At 41.7% G+C, this 21,507-nt stretch overlaps 1 protein-coding gene across 1 annotated transcript; it reads left to right on the plus strand.

Moving 5' to 3' along the window:
- Window positions 1–229: 229 nt before the first annotated feature.
- LOC138193277 (NUAK family SNF1-like kinase 1) lies at window positions 230–16,070 on the plus strand. The gene is made up of 7 exons (XM_069141221.1): window positions 230–804; window positions 5,533–5,653; window positions 6,427–6,578; window positions 8,048–8,113; window positions 10,969–11,088; window positions 12,495–12,627; window positions 12,768–16,070. Exons 1-7 carry the CDS (start codon window positions 490–492, stop codon window positions 13,970–13,972), a joined length of 2,112 nt encoding a protein of 703 aa, XP_068997322.1. The 5' UTR covers window positions 230–489; the 3' UTR covers window positions 13,973–16,070.
- Window positions 16,071–21,507: the final 5,437 nt, after the last annotated feature.

The following is a 21,507-nucleotide window of genomic DNA, read 5'->3' on the forward strand; positions in this document are numbered from 1 at the left end:
GGCAAAGCATCAACAAACGTGTCTTACTGAAGTGGTGGATTCAGGGTGAGTCTGACCCGCAGGACATTCCACGCATGCCTTCTTCTTCCCCTCTCTTCTGCTGCTGAGCCGGATGAGTATGAGCCGTCGGAAAAGCCAAAATGATCCCAAGTGAGTGTGACGCGCCGGGATGTTGCTACGAGAGCTGGCATCGGAATGAGAAGGCTCCACCTATCGGTCTGACCATGTGGTTCCCATCGCTCCTGTTGCTGTGTTTTTGAGGAGAGGGTGAAAGGGAGCTACGAGTGTACTGCAGCTGCTCAGATGGAGCGGACGGGTTTTCTGCTCATTTTCCTGCCATAAGAGTGGTTTGTAGCTCTGATACACTCTCCATGGGCAATTTGGTCACTGTCAAGAGCTTCAGTTGCTTTTGTTCAGAACTCAAGGCAGTTTGGGGGTCTAGTCCCGGTGAAGGCTGCTCCTGACAGGTGCGCACTGTGCGCAGAGAGGATGGGCAGACGTGAGGCCGACAGCAGAGGCTCAACGAACGACAACGACCGCTCCGAGCTCGGCTGTCTGCAGGACGCGGCATCCAGCAGCCACCATCGCGGTGAGCAGTGCCTGAGGATGGACAGCAGCCATCCGTGCAGCGCGGACAAGCGGCAGAGAAACATAGGCATGGAGGCGATGGCCACGGCGCCAATGGAAGTGAAGAAGCACCAGCACAAACACAACTTAAAACACCGCTATGAGGTGATGGAGACTTTGGGGAGAGGCACCTACGGCAAAGTGAAGAAAGCGGTAGAGAGATCGAGCCTGAAGACGGTGAGTCGTGTTGGTGAACATGATCCATGATATTATTTTCAGAATACAAAAGCCTCAGCTTCATAGACATTGCGCTGCTCATCCTCAGCCGTCTCCAAAACATGTTGGTGTTCCAAGATATTTGAGTGTTGCCTAACGGTTTTAAATATTCATTTGGAGGTGGAAATAACTTCCTGGGTGGTATAGGTGTGTATGTATGTGTGTGTGTGTGTGTGTGTGTGTGTGTGTGTGTGTGTGTGTGTGTGTGTGTGTGTGTGTGTGTTTGTGTGTGTCTGTGTGAGCTCATGGACTGATGCTGAACCCAGTTCCTGCTTCCTTTGCTGCCAGGCTGAGATGCCTTTGGTCTGACTCACTCAGCACTTGAACAAGGGGATAAAATTACTACAATAGGTCTCCTCCAGCAGGACGCTGACCCCCTTTACCAGAAGCCCAGTGAAGTCATGCACACACACACACACACACACACACACACACACACACACACACACACACACACACACACACACGCATGCACGCACGCACGCACACACACACACACACACACACACACACACACACACACACACACACATAATAGAATAATATGTTTCTGTTTAACTTTACATTCTGAATATCTAGGTTAAAAACCGAATGTGGTGCCAGATTAGTTTGAATAATCGTGTTTATGTCTGCAGTTAGGCCTTAATCCCTCACTCTGTGGTGATCTGTGTATAAAAGAGACCAAGGCCATATCAGCCTCAAATTCCCCCTCTGTTTTTTTTTAACAAACAAACACACAGTAATATGGATAATCTTTTTTGCAATCTGATAGTGGAGACTTTCACGGTTTGTCTGGCTGCTTGCTCTGTCTAAGACCTACATTTGTGAGGAAAAAATATGGCAGAGACAGGAAGTGAACAACAGGGGACAGGTAAGAGATTGATGGAAGAGTATACAGAGAAACGAGAACAGATATGTAGTGTGTGTGTGCATATGTGTGTGCTTGTGTGTAGGGTGAGCGGGTTTGGTAGGACGGGGGGGGGGGGGGGGGGGGGGGGGGGGGGGGGAATGCTGAATTCTTTGAGCCATTAGCCAGCACATACCAAGGATTCTTTGAAACAAAACGGACATTATTTTTGGAAACAAGACTAGGGGGCTGTAGTTTGACTGTGGGGAGGAGACAGAGGAGAAGGTGGTTTTAAGGGAAGAAGAGAAGGAAGAGGACTCAGTGGTTTTAGAAAAAAAAAAAGAGCTGAGATTGTCCCTGTAAAATATCTGAGTACTTGTTCTGCGTCGCTTAATTTAACTAATGCATAGGATGACATGGAAGGAAAGGATGATGAATACCAGGTCCTGGTTATGCTGGCTCACTAATCTGTTTTGTAGGTCTCTAGCTAGGAGCCCCATTCGTCTTAAAAGTTGAATCATGTCAGAAAAATAACATTAAAAATTATTTTTTTTGGTGCAATGAAGAGTCAAGCTACATAATTTCATCAGATATGTGCAGCTTTTAAATTCTACCTCTTCATTGGGAAATAAAGAACAGTGCACCTGATGCAACCTGGTAGCAGATACTTGTTTCTTTCACTTTCTTAAAACAAAAACCAACACTAGATGTGTCATCAGTGTCCGCTTAGATAAATTGTAATCTGGGAAATTAACTCATTTGCTGTCTTGTTTTAAACGTGAATTTTGATACCCTTCTGTTTATGAAACTGGAAAAAGCAGCTGAAGGGGAAAGGCCTTAGCCTGGCTCTGTACCAAGCTAACACAATCTGGCTCCCTAACAGCTCTAATGCATGGGTTACATGAGATAAGTGGTTCACAACATGTATGGTGAGACCACATCAGAAAATCCAGCCGTGCAGTAGAAATGCAGTATTGTTTAAATGTTGAGATAATGATAATGTTGAGAGTTGTACTTCATAGAAAAAGTGATAGAAAGGGTCATTCCAAAATTTACAAAGAAATAATTTAAATCCGTGGCCCTCAGTTTCAGAAAGATAGACTCCTTAAACCAGGCATTGGAAAGGTGTTTGTGAGGAGAGAGTGGAGGCAACAAGCACTTCTGATGGCGTATATGCTGGCCCCTTAAAGCTTACTAGTTACATAGGAACATGGAATGGGTTTTACAGGGGTATATGTAGTAATTTTGCGAGGCAGCTGGATTAAGTTGATCAGGAATCCATCTGGTCAGGTGTCAAGTTTGACATTTGTGTTCAATCAGCATCCTTTGAGGCCCTACCAGCAGCTAGGAGTGCGGTTTAGGCGTGACAACAGCACTGTTCGTAAGATGAACTTAAAAGGTCAAAATTTTGTTTTTGTCTGGCTATTTTTCTTGGTCCAATCCCCCATCATTAATATACAACACAGTTCTGTAGTTCCTGGTTATGAAAAGCGGCAGCTTAAGGCTCTCTGTGTGTAACTCAATGGTGAGGTCAAGGATGTATTTGGCAAGGAGCCTGTATAATCCTACTGATAAATCTTTCACAGATGCTGCAGCGACCTTTAGTGATGATCAGGCTCTTGGGATGCATGTGTGCATGTTTGTATGTGTGTGCAAGAAAACTGGGCCAGGCAGTGCACCCCACAACACCCATTATGACTTCACACACACACTCCCTAAGAAAACACCTGCAGTAAGTCAGCAGTCTAAAGATTTTTGCAGTGGGGGAGCGGCGATGTCACGACACAACCAGAGCGCAAGGTAAAGCAATGAATATGAAGGAGAGGAAAAAGAAAGAGGGGAAAGTATGTCTTCCTCTTTGTGTGGTTTAAACGAACCCTTACTGGAATATGGCTGTGCGTCTCTTCGTACGTAGTGTACATCTGTATTGACTGTACCATTAAAATATGCACCACACTTCACATGTTCTCTAATAATGTAAAAGAATATCTGATTATGTCTGCATGACTCACACACATAGCTACTTCTGTTCCCTCATGGTTTGAGTTACAGGTTTTAGGCTGATATTTCACATGCAGCACATTATTTGGATGAACAATGAGACATTGTTAGTGAGAAGGATACTTTGGAAGTCAGACTTATGCGTGACGCATATGCAGCTAATTTGCATGCACAAGGGTGAGATCATACAGACATACTCATAGCCAAACTTACTCCACACACACACGTGCCCCTTCAAAAATGCTCTTATTGCCCTGAAGGGTGAACAATGCCCAGAATGTTCCTCTCTTCTCTGTGCTCTGCTGGTCAGTCATTAATGCCAAGTCTTGGGAGTGACAGTAAAACACAAGTCCACACACTCTGGCATACTTAATCCATTCCTTTAATCTTTTCTGTTAGCTACCCCCTACATGATCCGTCCTCATCCCTGCAGCTTTCTTCATATTCTCCCCTTCCATTCCTCACATTGCTTCAGATATTTGGGTCAGAAAAACGTCACGAGCATGTTAATTACACCCGATCATTGGACATTCAGCTGACAACTACTGAATATGTGTGGCTCAAACTCTTGCCCAGCACCCAGTTCCTCTGGCCTAAAGGAGAGGCCACATCTGCTTGGAGCGTCTGGTGATGTGAGAAAACACCTCCATTTATGCTGAGCATTTGATTAGAAAGAATATAGAAACTTGAAAATAAAAACCTGAACATTTTCCTTCACTGGACAGCATCCAATCAGCTATAGAAGGTCAGGTCAGTCCCAGGAGTTCCCCGGAGTGTGTTGTGTTGTTTTGCATAACTATTGCGGTTGATGGGCCGTGTGAATTCTGTCTTCCAATGTCTCATAGATGTTTTTCCAGCAGCTGAGAATGCTGGAGTTGTGACCCAGGGAAGAGGCCAGTTCACCCATAGGGACACTGTAAGGGTTGACAAGAGTATACAGCAGTATGATCAGTCCTATGTTTGGATGCCAGCCCATAAAGAATTTGTCCCACAGCCTCACCGTGTCATTATACCACACCTCTCAGTCTTTTGTTGTCCACCATGTATTTTGGTCTAAAGTATTTGGAACGCCCTGATGTCTGTTTGTTTGCCTGCTTTTGTCTTGTCCTTGTATGGTGCCATTTTGGTGAGAGCTGCTCTATCCAAAGAGGTTTAGAGGGCTCACATTGGGGTGTCTGTTTGGTGTGTGTGTGTGTGTGTGTGTGTGTGTGTGTGTGTGTGTGTGTGTGTTCAGGGGTTGGGGGTTACATCGGGGTACATTGAGTGCCTGGGATTAAAGAAGCAGAGTGTGAACAGTGCATCTGTCAGCCTTCTGCCTCTGTGCGTGCTCACATCACCGCAGACCTGCTCTCACCATTCAGCCTATAAAACCCAGATAATCACCTCTAATACCCAGACATTTTATTTGTGTATATGTGTCTATACAGTATGTATGTATGTCTTTATGTTTCCATGTAGGACTTTGCAGCTGATATATGAGGTGTGCTTATTCATTAGTATTTATCATTTTTTTCAAATAATTTTTTTTTTAAGTGAGGTAAAGCAAAAAATAACTTCACTGGTGGGTTTGCTCAGAAATCAGTGTCTACTGGTACAATATCTTCTGGAAAAAGGGGCAAAAACAATTGTTGTACAAAGTATCACCATGGTATAAACTAACCCTCGAGGACCAAATGCTGTTTTCTTGCTGTGGAAGATGAGCTCCTTAGGATATACGAGCAATTATTTATCTTTAATTATTTTTAAAGTTAGTAACCATCCATACTTAGTAATAACCAGTAGATCAATCTAAAAATGTGTGATTTGGGAAAACTTGCGCAACTGTGTTTCTTCCTTCTCAGGTGGCGATCAAGTCGATCCGCAAGGAACGCATCACTGATGACCTGGACAGAATTCACATCCAAAGAGAGATCGAGATCACCTCCTCACTCAGGCACTCCAACATCATACGCTTCCATGAGGGTAAGACTGCGAATACACACAATCACACACAAGTCATAAATATCACAATGAATCCATACGTAGTTTCCAGATAGATATTAGAAGATGGACATTTAACTCCTATGAAGTCACATCCCCCCAACACACAGAAGCAGGTACAGGAGTGTTGCTCAATAATGGCCAGGGATAAGGGATAATGCTGGCAGCACTCACAAATCCCATTTTAAGACCAAAACCAGCAAAGGCTTGACTCATAATGACTTGATCCAACTAAGACTTCCCTAAGTGTTTAAATCCTGAATAGTTTCCTACTCTGTGCTAAAAACCTGCACTGTTGTCTAAAAAACACAATCAGTGATCCACAGCGTTCCATCGAATGGCATTTTCCGTCACTATTCGTTGTGCGTTGATGCTATCTGAACTACCAAAAGGGCACCAATTCCGTGGCAGAAAATAATCCCCAACAAATGCTATTTGCTAAAAAGTACAGCGCTCAGACACACTTGTCGCTTTACTTACTTGAGTCATTTTGTCAGTAGATCCTAATCAGGTAATAATCGTACTTCATGAAAGTTGCCCAAGTTACTGTCAACTAACTTTTAGGTTTAAATTGGAGAAAAAAGTATGAAGTGATTTGAAATTGAATTAGAATTTGAGTTCACAGTTTACAGCAGGAGAAATACAGACAGAAATTCAGTAACAATACAAAATTCAATATTCTCTAATATAAATATTAACAGATGTGTATAATCTGTACATACTGCAAATGTTCCCTATGCCCTGTGTGTTGACAGTGTTTGAGAGCCGGGATAAGATTGTGATAGTGATGGAGTACGCCAGCAGAGGAGAGCTGTACGATTACATACAGGAGAGGAGGCGACTGCCAGAAACAGAAGCCAGAAGCATCTTCAGACAAATCACATCTGCTGTTCACTACTGCCACAAGGTTTGCACACGCACACACACACACACACACACACACACACACACACACACACACACACACACACACACACACACACACACACACACACACACACACACACACACACATACTGTTAATGGACACGTTGGTTCTCCACCGGAAATGCTCCACCGGAAGGAACTCGGTATAAATGAGGGAAGCACATGTAGGCACGTGCTGAATTGTATGCTGCAGTATTTAACCGTGCATAAGCAAATACTGTGCCACTAATTCCACTAAATCCTAATCCTAATACTGCAGAAAAACTTGACTTGAGTTTTCAGACATCTCTAGGTTAAGAGCGCATTAAGCCTTGAGGGTTCTTTACAGTCACACACTGACACATTTAACAAATACGTTGATTAAATGAGCTTCCTTCCTCCTTTCACATTACCGTAAGCCTTGGCAAAGAAACTAATTCTTCTGTGCTCTTTGTTATTATTGTTGTGTACATGAAATCAATAGCTGTGCCAGAAAACAGGAGTTATCAAGGAAAAATATAAATCCTATTAATACAGAAGTGCATGACAGTAGAGGTGAGGTTGTGTGCCCGACAGTCAGCTGAGCTGGATATGACAGAAAGGTTTTTGTTTTCCTATCATTCTTATTTTAGCAGTTCGAGTTCTTTGTGAATCCCTCACATTAAACTCTGAGATTATCATTCAGATCCTGTAGCTTTGTAGTGTGCAGGGAGGTGGATTTTCTGCTCACCGTGCCCTTGAACATTGTCCCAAAATAGACATGAATGTTTCGGCAGCAATGAATTATTGAATGTGCCTCAGAGGTATGCAGGGCACATAGCCATGGAAAGATCAGCAAAGAAGAAGAAGAAAAGAGAAGAATGAAAATAATTCTCATTTAGTGCTTTTTTTTTAAACAGTTTCCAAATCAGTTCATAGTCATTTTAAAAATAGCAAAAATAATAACCTAAATTCTTTCGACTGTGTCTCTGCTGTGCTTGTACACACAAGCAAATGCACACACAGACTTACACACATACATAAAACTTTGTCAAAGCTCATGCGTCATTTCCTCCACAAAGGTTCTCTGAAGAGGATGTAATTGATGAGCGATAGGAGGCTCTTTTAGATCAACTGTCAGCAATGTTTGAAGTCTGTCTCTGTCCCACAGCTTCCTGGGAGGCCACACTTATCTATTGTGGCTGAGTCTCTTCTTATGAATAACTACCTACTATACTAAATATCAGTGAAACACTTTAACATACTTTTCCTCTCATTGGATCTTAAGTGTACTCTGACTCTTCCTCCCCAGGCTACACAGCTGTCAGCCTCTCATCGGCACTCAGGTGCTGAATGTCATCAGAGGATCAAATCATCATCACATGAATTCACCCAAACAAAGCATTCCTCATGCCTGACAGCAATTCATCTGATAACCTTTCTCTGGGCTCTCCAAACGCGGACCTCATGTGTGTCTCTGCTCTCCTGCAGAACGGCGTTGTGCATCGAGACCTCAAACTGGAGAACATCCTTCTAGATCAAGATTTTAACGTAAAGGTAGGATCGATCCAACATACTCAAACTGAGCCGTTATATCTCAATAGCAAAAAAAACAGCCATAATCAGACATGCTGTGGAAAAAAAAAATTGGGTTTTCTTCCAAAACAAAACATGTATTTTTGTATTAAAAATAGATATGTCTCAAACAAAAGCATTGCTGGCCTGAGATTTAAATACATCATGGGTTCTTATAATTATCAACAATATTTATCTAACACCTGATTTCACTTTTGTTTTTGAACAGGGCATACATCCTTATGACACATTGGCTGATACATTTAAGGAGCAATTGTTTTGCCCTCCTGCTGCATTTAGCATGCTGCAATAAAGTTATAATTAAATCCCCAAAAAGTCAGAAGGTACACTGGAGCACTTTCTGCCCACAGTCATTTTAATGCGTTGTTACAGCATGCAGACTGAACCTGAACAAACATAAGGTCTTAAAAAAGAACCCAGGGGATATTTTTTGCCTTTTTTGGATTTTCCTCTCCTTATATGGCAGCTGTGCGTGGCAAAAGGGGAATGCAGGGAATCCAGCGGAAAACTTGGCATTCGCGCCACTCAGAAGGTTTAAATATATGTATGTTCTGTCTGCCTGTCAAAAGAAAACACTGTGTGCGGACCTCTGAGCAGCTCTTAATTCAATGCCAACCTAATCACCACAGAATCATTATGACAGCCTTTCCTGCATCTGCTGGCAGGGCTCAGTGTAAAACACATGTTGTATCTGCACAATACTGTCACTGCTCAATGGCATGTGTAGACAGAGGGAGCACAGATGACTTGTTTTTCTGTTGACTGAATTGAGCATTTTGAAAGTATTCCCTTAATGAACATACTTCAACCATTATTAGACACCAACATCTTCCAAACATAATGTTTTAATATAACTCAATACAAGCAGCAACCAACAGTGACGTCACCCATTGGTTTGTAAATTGGCGTTATGAAACCTCAACTTTGGCCATTGCCATCTTGCTGTTTTTGGATGAGCTAGGGGGGAGCAAGCGGTGGATCGGACTCGACCGGATTGAGAACCCGAGGACACTGCGCCCCACTCACCTACAGCAATAAATCTGATTTTACCTCAGGCATGTCAATCAAACAGACATGTCTCCAAAAATGTCACTTTTTGAGGCCTAATATCTAATCAATGACAGGATTATTTTCAGATGGACCACCAGAAAACTAATAAGAATGAGTAACTTTAGCGAATGACACCATAATAGCTAGTGGGAAAAATGTATAGACTTTGTATTTCATAAGAGAAGTTGAATGAGAGTCTGTGGAGCCAGAGCCTTTTTGGGGCCAACCTCTAGTGGCCCTCAGTGGTATTGCAGTTTAAGGCACTTTTGCATTTGCCTCATTTTTTAGACCGGTAGCTATGTCCACTTTTATGTACAACTAAACATACATTTTGTAGCCTAGGTGGTGAAAAATGTCTCGATTTACTGGACAGAGATGTTTACACAGTGGACACGTGCAGCTTGAAAATATTGTTGTTGTTTTTTTTATCTCATAGCTATACTGAAATATATATTTTTGCTTAATATTTATGCTCATGTGGACTTATAGTTTGTCGACAAATCAGCCAACCATACATGTAAAGTCAATAACCTATCAGTACATCGGTGAATCCCTGATTAAAACACAGCTACTGAACACATTTTGCCAGACTGAATCAGCTGGTTAATTCTTGCAATGGACAGGGCAGTGTGAATATATATTTTTCCAGAGACAAACAAAACTTTGCTTTCTTTATACAATATTATCCCCAAAACCTGAAAAAGCAGCTGGAAATTTGGAAAAGCCAATAACCTAGTCTGCACAGACAGTGACTTCTCACAATAGAACATGTAATTTCCAGGCACCTGTACAGTTAAAGGAAGAATATGTCGTGTGGAAGGATTCCAGTTATTATTGCCACTGCGTGTATAATAACAGAGCTGGCTTGTATAAACAGTGTCATCTTCTGTACATGTGCGCTTGTTTTTGTACCTCTGTACCATGGAAATAAAGCTGTCATGTTGAATATTTTTAACACCAGAGGGGCTGATAGTGGGATAGTGTGCATGTTAATAGTCTCTTTAGATAGAGAGGAGGCACAGCATGTCTGTGTATGGCTCTCGCAACCTCGAGTGAGTGATTGTTCCGTTACGTGAGCGTAAGCAGCCTGATGTTTTTGGCCCCCTCTTCTTTCCTCACTCACACTTACATTGGCAAAAGTTCAGCATACCTATTTTTGGCTTCTTTAAAAGGAATAGCTTTGAGTTATTGTGTTTTTGCAGTATGACTGAAAGAATGCAGTTACATATTCAGTGGAAAGGAATCTGGATTGCATGAGGAAAACTGAACTGAACAAGTGAATGGAATTTATGAAGGGTTCAGTGTTAACTAAGCAGCCTATTGTGTTATGAAGTTTAAGCGTTCTGCTTTGGACACTCGTGTCCAATGTAGTGACAGCTGGTAGTAATGTCATCTACATCTGAGACTCAGTGTCATGTCATACATGAAATATATATGTTCTAACAGATGTAAAAGTTTTAAGGATGATGCAAATATTTTTTAGAAATACTGGTCGCAATTTGTCATATTCTATATTTTATAAAGTTTCAAGGTTCTGTTAAATATATATTTCCTGCTTTTTCGTGCCATGTGCAGGTGCATCACCTATCTTCGCCATTTAAGATATTAATTGACTCATTGTCTTTTAATTCAGTGAATAAACAGGCTCAGGAGATACACTATCGTTCTCCTGGAATATGTGTTGGTATAGAAATAGTAGCATCAGTAGTAGGAAGGAATACAAATAATTCTAATCGTGTCATTTCTTGTTCTCTGTTTCTCTGCAGCTGGCTGACTTTGGCCTTTCAAATCATTTCCAGAGGGGCACTCTGCTTCAGACCTACTGTGGAAGTCCACTCTATGCTGCCCCAGAGATAGTGAAAGGGCTGCCATACCAGGGGCCAGAGGTGGGTCGGCACACTGGCTTGACAAACTGTTTTAATACACATATTAGGTTGCACTGAGAAAAGTACAAATACATTCATTTTATTCTTCAAAATGTGCTAAAGAATTAAATACTGTTATTGGTAAACTGACATTATATCACCTGTTACTGTCACCACATCTGGTTGGTTTTGGTTTAAAAAGGGGTATGATATTAGATGCAATTGGTACAACACACCCAAAACTCTGACTGAACAGGTGATAGTCTAGTGCATTGTGGGTGATGTAGGCAACAGGTTTTGGCAACAAAGAAGATTGTTTGAAATCCAAAAGATGATATCTCTGGTTCAGAGTTTTTTTTTTTTTAAACTGTCCATCATGAATTGAACACTGTTTTTTTTAGTGCTATGCTAAATTTCTGGTATACTAATATAATACGACGGTGGATCAATAAGTTCCGAGACTGCTCCTGTTGCGTGCAACAGATGCACAGAGCAGGAGGAATATGTAACCCTAATGAGTGAGTGTTATCAATTTTGTCGCTTGTGCAAAATCAGCACCCAAGTTACACATGCTTTTGTGAGCAGTGGTCTGGGTGCATCTGCGATGTTATAAGCACGTGAACCTTGAGCAGATACCACACATCAAATTTTGTGACAAATTATTGGGGAAACAGAAAGAAGTTGCAGGGAGTCAAATCCAGCAAATGGGGAGCGACGTTTGTGTTGTTGGGGGCGAGAAACTGGCGGGCACATTTTCATGTTGGAGAGCTTAAGTGCCATTGCGCCACAGTTCAGTTCAGGTCATTTGCACCGTGCCTTAGGCACCTCTGAATGTCACAGTTGAACTCTGTGTTGACAGTCGGAACCTCTGGGACAAACTCATGTTGCACAGTCCAGCAAATGCCAAACAAATCCACCTGATGCCCCTTTTTCGGTTTTGGATGCAAACAGTCTGCCCCTCAGAAACGAAAATGTAACTCAAAACACGTCTCCATGATCATTGTTTTATTGTCGTAGGCTTGCTGAAGCATTTTCAGGGTCTCTGTTGCACATTTCCAGAATTTGACACAAAATTTGATGTGCAGCCTCTAGTCATGTCCACATAGAAATTCCTGTGAGCTTGTGCCCACAAACCAGCACACAGAAATTCATTACTTAATTACATTCATCACTTTCCTCCTGTTCCGCACATGTCATGGTCCTTCAGATAGTTCCCACAACAGGAGCAATCTCAGAACTAATTGATCCACCCTCAAATTAATGTTTGGATTCATGTATATTTAAAGCACTGAGAAACCACATTACCTGAGTTATGGTTAAATTTAAAAAAAAATTAATTGGACTTTATAAAGCTTGATGTTTTAAAAAGAAAACAAAAACACATGCACCACAGTATGTCCATCATTGTGTGTGTCTATGTGTTCCAGGTAGACTGCTGGGCACTGGGGGTGTTGTTGTATGCCCTGGTGTACAGCAGCATGCCATTTGATGGAGTCATCCACACCAAGCTCACAGAGCAGATCAGCCAGGGTCGCTATCGCAGACCCAACCCCCCCTCAGGTAAACCTTCACGACGTCAACATTATGTTTGCATTTCTATTCACTATTTGGATCGCTCGGTCTGTTTTTCTTGGAGTGTGAACTACATTGTGTTTGTCTGTTCGTCTGCTATAAATAACTGGTGACTCTTTTCCCTCTAGATGCCTGTGCTCTTATTGACTGGTTGTTGACAGTGCGTGCAGACGAGAGGGCCACAATAGAGGACGTGGCCAACCACTGGTGGGTGAACTGGGGTTATGAAGAGAGTGTGTGTGACTGCCCTTCATCTCCACACCAAGAATGTCCTTCCCCCCTTCTGGCTCGCTACATCGACTGGCAGAATCGTGTCGCCGCTGCTGGCAATATGACTGTTGACCCGGGGTGCCTGTCGTCAGACTCCTCCTGTCCTCCTCAGCTCGCTCCTAACCCCTTTTACTTCAGCTTACCACTAAAGAACGATTGTGGAGGAGGAGGAGGAGGAGTAAGGGTACTCGGAGGAATGGCGAGCCTCAGGAAGTCGCGCAAGGAGAATGCAATTCCCCAGACTGCACTGGGAGCTTGTGGTGGTGTTTGTGCAGCAGCGACTTCTTCCACTGGGATTTCCTCCACTCCCATCGTTGACAGAAAGAAACCCAAAGGAATTCTAAAACATCAGAGGAGTTTAGATTCAGTGTTTCACAGCCCCCCAAAGGAGAACTCTCCCTCCCAACTATGTAACACTGTTCCCCAGCCGTATCGGACACATACACTTGGCCATGTTGATATCTTGTCCAACAGCCTTCCAACTCCCTCTACATTCAGTCAGCCTTCATCCAAAATGCCCAAGAAGGGGATACTGAAGAACTTGTATGGTGGGGAGTCGGGCTTTGGCTCATTCTCAGAAAGAAGGGGCTCTGGAGTGGGAGTTAAAGAGAGTGATGCCGGCGAGTCATGCTCCCACAAACAGCACACATGTCTCCCAGCAGCAGAGAATAGTCCCACCATGCGCACAGAGGCTGTAAGAAGACGGAAAGGTATTCTGAAACGGAACGGCAAGTTCTCTCGCAGTCTGGATCTTCCCGACAGCCACCACTCATCTCCCTCTTCAGGCCCTGCGATATTCCCTGAGGCTCTGCAGCGGCTCCTCCAGGCCCCAGGGGACGCCGAGGGTCGCCGCAGCCGCCCCTCTAGTGTGATGAGCGAGGATAGCCTCTTCTCCTCTGATTCCTTTGATCTGCTGGATCTCAGCGCCCAGTCACATCGCAGGATTTTCTCCCGGGGCATGCAGCAGAGTGCTTGCAGCTCTGAAGAGGACCTGGAGCCATTGAAAGCTGAGGCAGACAGTGTTTGTGATGACAGAGAAGGACCAAAGGAAATGCTAATATAAGTTAAAGAACTGATACAGACATCAGTATGGTGAAGAAAGGATTTAATGCCAGTTCTTCAGTTCACTTTTCAGTAATAATCAGTGCCTGCCATCTTGAAAAGACTTAATGAACTCTGGAAAGGTTGCATCTCAAGTACACAGATTCCCCTGAGGATTGCACTGTCAAGCTTAAGTCCCGTCTCTCGGCATATTTTCCTTTATAGAATGCTAAATTAAACTCTGGTAGCCTTTGACAGTTTAGCTGTATACTGGATGCGAACCAGGACGGAGAATGACACTTAAAGGCGACGTCGTATCCGGCACTTTGCAGAAATGAGACCTGAATGTGGCAGAATAATGTGATTAATAGACTCCTTCTGACCTGTCCTGCACAACAGATAGTCTTTGTAGATTTTGCAGGTTTCTGTTCAGATGAGCCTTGAAAATCTGTGTCTGAATTCTCTAATAATCTGCTAAAGTGGCAAAGTACGATAACAGAGATTTGAATCCATGCATTAGTGAGTCAAAAGACAAAAAGTGTTTTTTCACCACCTTTTTTTGGCCTTTTGTTTTTGCAGATAAGAAACCTTTGTGATAATGCTGATAAAAAAAAAAAAAATACAGAAAATTGCAGAAACCAGGTTATTGCAGTAGATAAATCATTATATAAAAAGAATATGAAGCATATGAGAGGACGATGGGGGGGTCCGATTTAAAAACAAATTCTAACATATTAATTTACATGAACCAAACATAATTACCACCTTCCCATCTGTTTTTGTCTACACTGTTGTTTGACTGGTGCTCTTTAATTATGTCATTTTCCTACACCCTCTTCCTCTGCAGTGGTTTTAATGGCACCCAGTTGGAGAATTAACATCATTAAGCCCTTATCTTGATGTGTTGAACTCCATATATTTACATAACAGTAGTGGATGGAAACACATTCATTTGCATTCTCTGGAAAGTCTATTAAAATTTGTGCTATGTTCAGATGGAAACCAGACTACAGACAGATCTGTTGTGAGTATATATTCTGCTACACTGAACCTTTTTGGTAACACATTATTTTATAAGCCTTATATAAACAATAAATGGGTAATAGCACACTAAAATGTAGTTATTAGGACATATTAAGTGTTAAATATTAACATACAGTATTTGTCAACAATTCTAGCTTCTATGAAGACATATGATTTCATTACAGCTGTATTTTACTATGTTTTCATTTGTCATCTATTTATACACCATCCTAGTAATATTTATTTACCGTTGGTGCAGACAAGAGGGGCTACAGTTGTTGACAAATATATTAATAAACACTTACATCTGTGTAAAGCTACAGTCAATTATAGTGGGATATAAAACATTCATTCCATGTTTATGCTCCACCTAAATGCCAAAAATGGGCTGAGCTGAAGCAAACTTGTTACCTGTTTCCCTACGTGTTATCAAGTATATTTATACTTCACAGTGTTGGACTCTGCACAATTTGCTCCTTTGCACCAACACACACAGCGTGAATAGCAGATGGATCACATTGCTTTTTACCGTGACACCACCAACGCTGCTGTGGACGTTTAAAGTGATGTATGCAGTAGATGTATGCAATTTTAAATCTGTAATTTTCATACTGTGACAAAATAATTCTGTTAATTGTGTTCAACCATTTCTTTCTCTCTTTTTTCGGAGAACAAAATTAATTATGTGAATCTGAATACTTTCCAGTTGTTTTTGTGATGAGAGAACAGAACAAGCAGCAAGAGAAGGACTCAGCAGATACTGCATCTCTAGAAAGATGCATATTAGGGAGCACAGATGTTACACTGTGAAAAAGGACATTTTCAGAAAACCTCTGAGTGTGACACAATACAAGGAACGTTGCTTATGAAGTCAAAAAGTCATTAACTGGCCAATTGTCTCCATAAACAAAGACCTCTATTTATCCTCCAAACTGTTTTCATAATGGTTCATCTAAAGAAAACACTCGGCACAAGAGGTCAGATAAGGTTTAAAGTAAACTCACTTCACTTCAGGGTAAGTTTATATTTGATGGCTTTGTTTAAAGAGAAGAAATGACAAATGAACTTGCAAACTACATTTGAATAAAGAAGGCAACTGAAACTACATGGATGCTTTCCCTTCTGTTTCCATTATTGGCTTTTACTAAATACTCTTCTAAACATGACACTGTTTTGCAGGCCTCTCCTCTGTCTAATAGAAAGAGTCCCTCATCACTGTCAGGTCAAAACCTCGCAGCTAAAGCTTTGGGGATTTTCATGCATTGAGACATAAATGTTTAAAATTTTCTTGATGGATAGATGAACAAATTCTTCAACTTCTTCAGCTCATAATGTCAATTCAAATGTTATTCAACAGTACTGTATGTGGTTCTTATGTCCTATACAACACTAAGATAAAACAAAGCAAAACTCACCAGCAGGTCGTGTTTAGATGTGAGTTAGCCTGTTATGGCTGATATAAACATAGGGCCCACTTTATACCACCCACTTGCATTCCTCTAACTCTTTTAAGTGTTCCTCCTGTTGTGGTGTGTATATATGTGTGTATATATATATATATATATAGATATAGATATCTATATATATATATATATATATATAGTTGACAGTTTGATTGATTGGCGGCAGAAAAGCACTTTGCTCATTTAGCCAGTGGTGGATGAAGTCCTGAGCAGAGGACGAATGGTGACTTCTTAAAAACAGTCAATATTTCCTGTCAGTCACACAGGGACCATTTTGTTACATAACCACTGCCATTTAACTGTGTTTAGCTAATATTTACACTGCATGCATATTTTTTCTGGCATATTGCATTAACAGGTGGGATGTCGACAAAAGAGTATACTTTCCATTAAACTAGTTGGCTGTTCCAAATGGCACACTTCTCTTGGTACACTCATAATACTCTGACTTGTTCGTATATTAATTTGAGTAGTACTTCAATTTTGATGGGGCAGTGTTGTCTTAACGCATACTGCCGTTCTGCACTTTCTGGAACATTTGAGTATATCACCTGCCAACATACCTGCCGACTTTGATTATGTTACCCAGAAACTAATATATTTTTCGTGCCCTCTGTTTCACACACACCATAAACACACTGATGTCTTCTATCCAACACCAGTATGATGGTTAATTAGTGAAAATAAAAACTTAAATAGGTTATTCTGCAACAGCTGCAGCTTCCACAGACACCTTAAATTAAAAATTCTTTACATCGGTGGGCCCTCTCTTTCCACTACGTAGCCAAGATGCCAACTGTTGAGTGTGGAGTGTGGAAAGTGTCCGTTTAATGGTCCAGTTTTGAGTACATCATACGGGTACTTGTAGTGCATTGCATATTTCCGTATTTCTCAGTGTGCACATTTATGCACTCAAAACAGTTGCTGTTAGTATATATAAGTACACAATTTGGAACACGACCGCTCTGTCATTTTTTTTTTTAGCTTGTGCCCTTACAAAACATGTCCTATTTTGGGCACACCGTAAAATTTTAGACACAGTATTTTTGAGTTGTTAGCAGTTCCAACTCCTCAAATGATTTCATTTAAAAAAACAGGCTCAAACTGGTAAAATTGTCACATTTTTCAGACATAATAAAAATTACATAAACTTACATAATCCTCTCATGAACGCTTCCAATTTCTGTTTTCACTTAGGCAATAGATCTGAACACTTCTTGTCCCATCCCTGTCTTGGCCAGTAAACTGTATAATCCCAGTAATGCTTTCCTTAACTGAGGAGCTCAAGACACTGAATGAATTAAAGACGTGGCTTCAATAGTCAGAGAAGGATAACTGTAGAGTATTGTCAGCTTAAAGTATTTACGTTGTGTGAGCCTCCTATCAGTCACATTGATAATTTCTCTAAGCAGCACCGACTTAATGGACGAGGACTTTAAAGATGTTGAAGGATCCCAAATATCTGAAATAATTACTAATCTAAACTAAGCGGAAGGGGTTCACAGCAGAGTCTCGGAGGAGGCCAATAGGATTTTCTTTCTGTTCCCTCACGTGTGGATAAAAGTACCGTTGGATGAACAAAAGCAGTTTTTAGGCTGCTTACTGGAGCTCAGGCAGTTAGGGAACAGTAGCATTACTATGGAGAAATCCTTCATTATCCACATGCTGTGGCCATGAGACCTTGAATTTGCTCTTTAGAGCATGCAGAGAGAAATACTAGAAGAAGTAGTTAAATCCAACAAAAACAATGCCCTATTTAAATGCTTTATTTAAACTCCACTCGTGTAAAAATATATAAATATTTGCGGGGAAATGTGCACAGGTAAAAAAATTCTATTAAATTACGATCATAGTACAATGAATTTAATGAAATGAGTCATACAGTATAAAACTGAAGGAAGCGTGCGTATATACACTGTTAAAAAAAAAAAGGGAGCACTTAAACAACACAATGTAACTCCAAGTCAATCACACTTCTGGGAAATCAACCTGTCCAGTCAGGAAGCAACACTGATTGTGAATCAATTCCACCTGCTGTTGTGGAAATGGAACAGACAACAGGTGGAAATGAGGCAATTAGCAAGACAACCCCTATAAAGGAACGGTTCTGCAGGTGGTGACCACAGACCATTTCTCTGTCCTCATCCTTTCTGGCTGATTTTTGGTCACTTTTGCATCTTGCCAGTGCCCTCACCACTAGAGGTAGCATGAGGCGGTGTCTACAACCCACAGAAGTTGCTCAGGTAGTGCAGCTCATCCAGGATGGCCCATCAATGCACACTGTGGCAAGAAGGTTTGCTGTGTCTGTCAGCACAGTGTCAAAAGCACGGAGGAGATACCAGGAGACAGGCCAGTACACCAGGAGACGTGGAGGGGGCCGTAGGAGGACAACAACCCAGCAGCAGGACCGCTATCTGCTCCTTTGTGCAAGGAGGAACAGGAGGAGCACTGCCAGAGCCCTACAAAATGACCTCCAGCAGGCCACTAATGTGCATGTTTCTGCTCAAACTGTCAGAAACAGACTCCATGAGGGTGGTATGAGGGCCCGACGTCCACAAGTGGGGCCTGTGCTTACAGCCCAACACCGTGCAGGGCGATTGGCATTTGCCAGAGAACACCAAGATTGGCAGCTTCGCCATCGGCGCCCTGTGCTCTTCACGGATGAGAGCAGGTTCACACTGAGCACATGTGACAGACGTGACAGAGTCTGGAGACGCTGTGGAGAACGTTCTGCTGCCTGCAACATCCTCCAGCGTGACCGGTTTGGCGGTGGGTCAGCGATGGTCTGGGGAGGCATTTCTTTGGAGGGCCGCACAGCCCTCCATGTGCTAGCCAGAGGTACCCTGACTGCCATTAGGTACCGGGATGAGATCCTCAGACCCATTGTAAGACCATATGCTGGTGCAGTGGGTCCTGGGTTCCTTCTGATGCATGACAATGCGAGGCCTCATGTGGCTGGAGTGTGTCAGCAGTTCCTGCATGATGAAGGCATTGATGCTATGGACTGGCCTGCCTGTTCCCCAGACCTGAATCCAATCCAGCACATCTGGGACATCATGTCTCGTTCCATCCACCGACGCCACGTCGCACCACAGACTGTCCAGGAGTTGACTGATGCTTTGATCCAGGTCTGGGAGGAGATCCCTTAGGAGAACATCCGTCATCTCATCAGGAGCATGCCCAGGCGTTGTAGGGAGTGCATACAGGCACGTGGAGGCCACACACACTACTGAGCCTCATTTGGACTTGTCTTGAGGAATTTCCACAGAAGTTGGATCAGCCTGTGATCTGATTTTTCCACTTTTATTTTGAGTATGATTCTGAATCCAGACCTCCTTGGGATAATGATTTTGATTTCCATTGATCATTCTTATGTTATTTTGTTCTCAACACATTCCACTCTGTAATGAATGAAGATTTTCAACTGGAATATTTCATTCACTGAGATCTAGGATGTGTTGTTTAAGTGTTCCCTTTATTTTTTTTGAGCAGTGTATATACGCACGCATTGGTCTGTTTTTTTTTTTTGTAATTGTGTATAAATAATTTATTTTCTTTTACCCATTTATTGCTGTTTTGTATGATTTTCTTACACTAACGGTTTTGTCTTTATTTCTGCTAATTTTAATTTATTTAATTTTGACAAATTAACCACAGTTGTAATAAGGTATATGACAACAATGGTAACAATATACATTCACATAAGAATTATGATATTCAATATACAAAAGAAATGTACTTTTCAATGACAATGGGCTGTGGTCAAATCATCTAACAGACAGCTCTTTAAACAGTTTTGGATACACATTTAAAAATATAGGAAAACTCTTTTATCATAGATATAGAGCATCTTTTACATTAATGCGCAGTCTCTGGGTTTTATTGATGAAATTGCCTTCTAGGTTCAGCAAATGATGATAAAGAGAGACCACTACTCAGTTGTGCACATGGTAAGGAGGAGCACGGATCATTAACAGGAGTGCAAACTGAACCCAAAGATCTGAGCAATGGTGTCATCTTGTGGTTGTTTGATGTAGCTGGCGAAAAGTATTCACTTACAGGTAGATTGTGTACAAAAGCAAGCAGACATTAAAATGTGCAAATGTTATTATAGAGTGTTTTAACAATGGACGTAAGTACTAGTAACCAGTTGTTTCCTGGCCTTGATGTCGCAGACATATTAGTTGTAGAATGAATGAAATGGTTCATTTGACTGTTGAAATGTGCACTGTAAAAAAGGATTTTGGAGGGTAGTAGTTATTATCCAAGCAAATCATTTAACTTTTACCCCATTATATTTGTCAGCATTCAAGTGCCAAGCCTCACTTCATCGGCGGCACTGGGGACTGTCGAGCTGACGGCAAGACTCCTGTTTAACTTTTTTCTCTGTATCATATCATGAATTCAAATGTTAGCTTACTGTTAGTTAATAATTAGCACGCTAATTGGCAGTGCTAACACCAGAGTTGAACATGTCAGCAGGTGAAGAAAATAAATTCTTTTGATAACTTTTCATCCCATCGGTGCTCGAGCTCTAATAACGCAGAAGAAGTTCTTGAATAACAATAGGGCTTTCGCACCATCTGTGCTCGGGCCCAAAATATGAGAGAAGACACAAGTGTTGACTGTAACGGTAACCACACTGAGGATTTCATTAGGCTTTTTTTAAACATCATTAGCACTTAATAAATGAGTGTCACTGGTGTTATTGACAAGCGAGCTATTGAACCTCTTCATCTGTAAGCCTGTTGCTGCTTACGGATAAGCATGACATGCTTTGATAGTGTTTATTCAAGTTTTTTTTTAATTTTATGAACACATTATTGTTGGCATTTCATCATCAGTTAATACTGTAAGCGTGGGAGCGTAGGAAACATTTAAAGAACAGTTCTACACTTTTGGCAGAGAGCAGGAAAACAACAAGTTAACCAATGTACTCCGTGTTCAGTGATCGTTTAAAAAGAAAAATCTGTACTTTGCAATACCATACAATCATTTACACTACTAATTTCATAAAGTTCTACTTAGTGCTCAATTACCTCAGTGGGGAAAAAAGTCCCTTTCATCTCGA

This window comes from Embiotoca jacksoni, unplaced genomic scaffold (assembly GCF_022577435.1).
Source record: "Embiotoca jacksoni isolate LCO1_2020_lvr unplaced genomic scaffold, fEmbJac1.0.p SCAF_9, whole genome shotgun sequence".
NCBI classification, from domain to species: Eukaryota; Metazoa; Chordata; class Actinopteri; family Embiotocidae; genus Embiotoca; species Embiotoca jacksoni.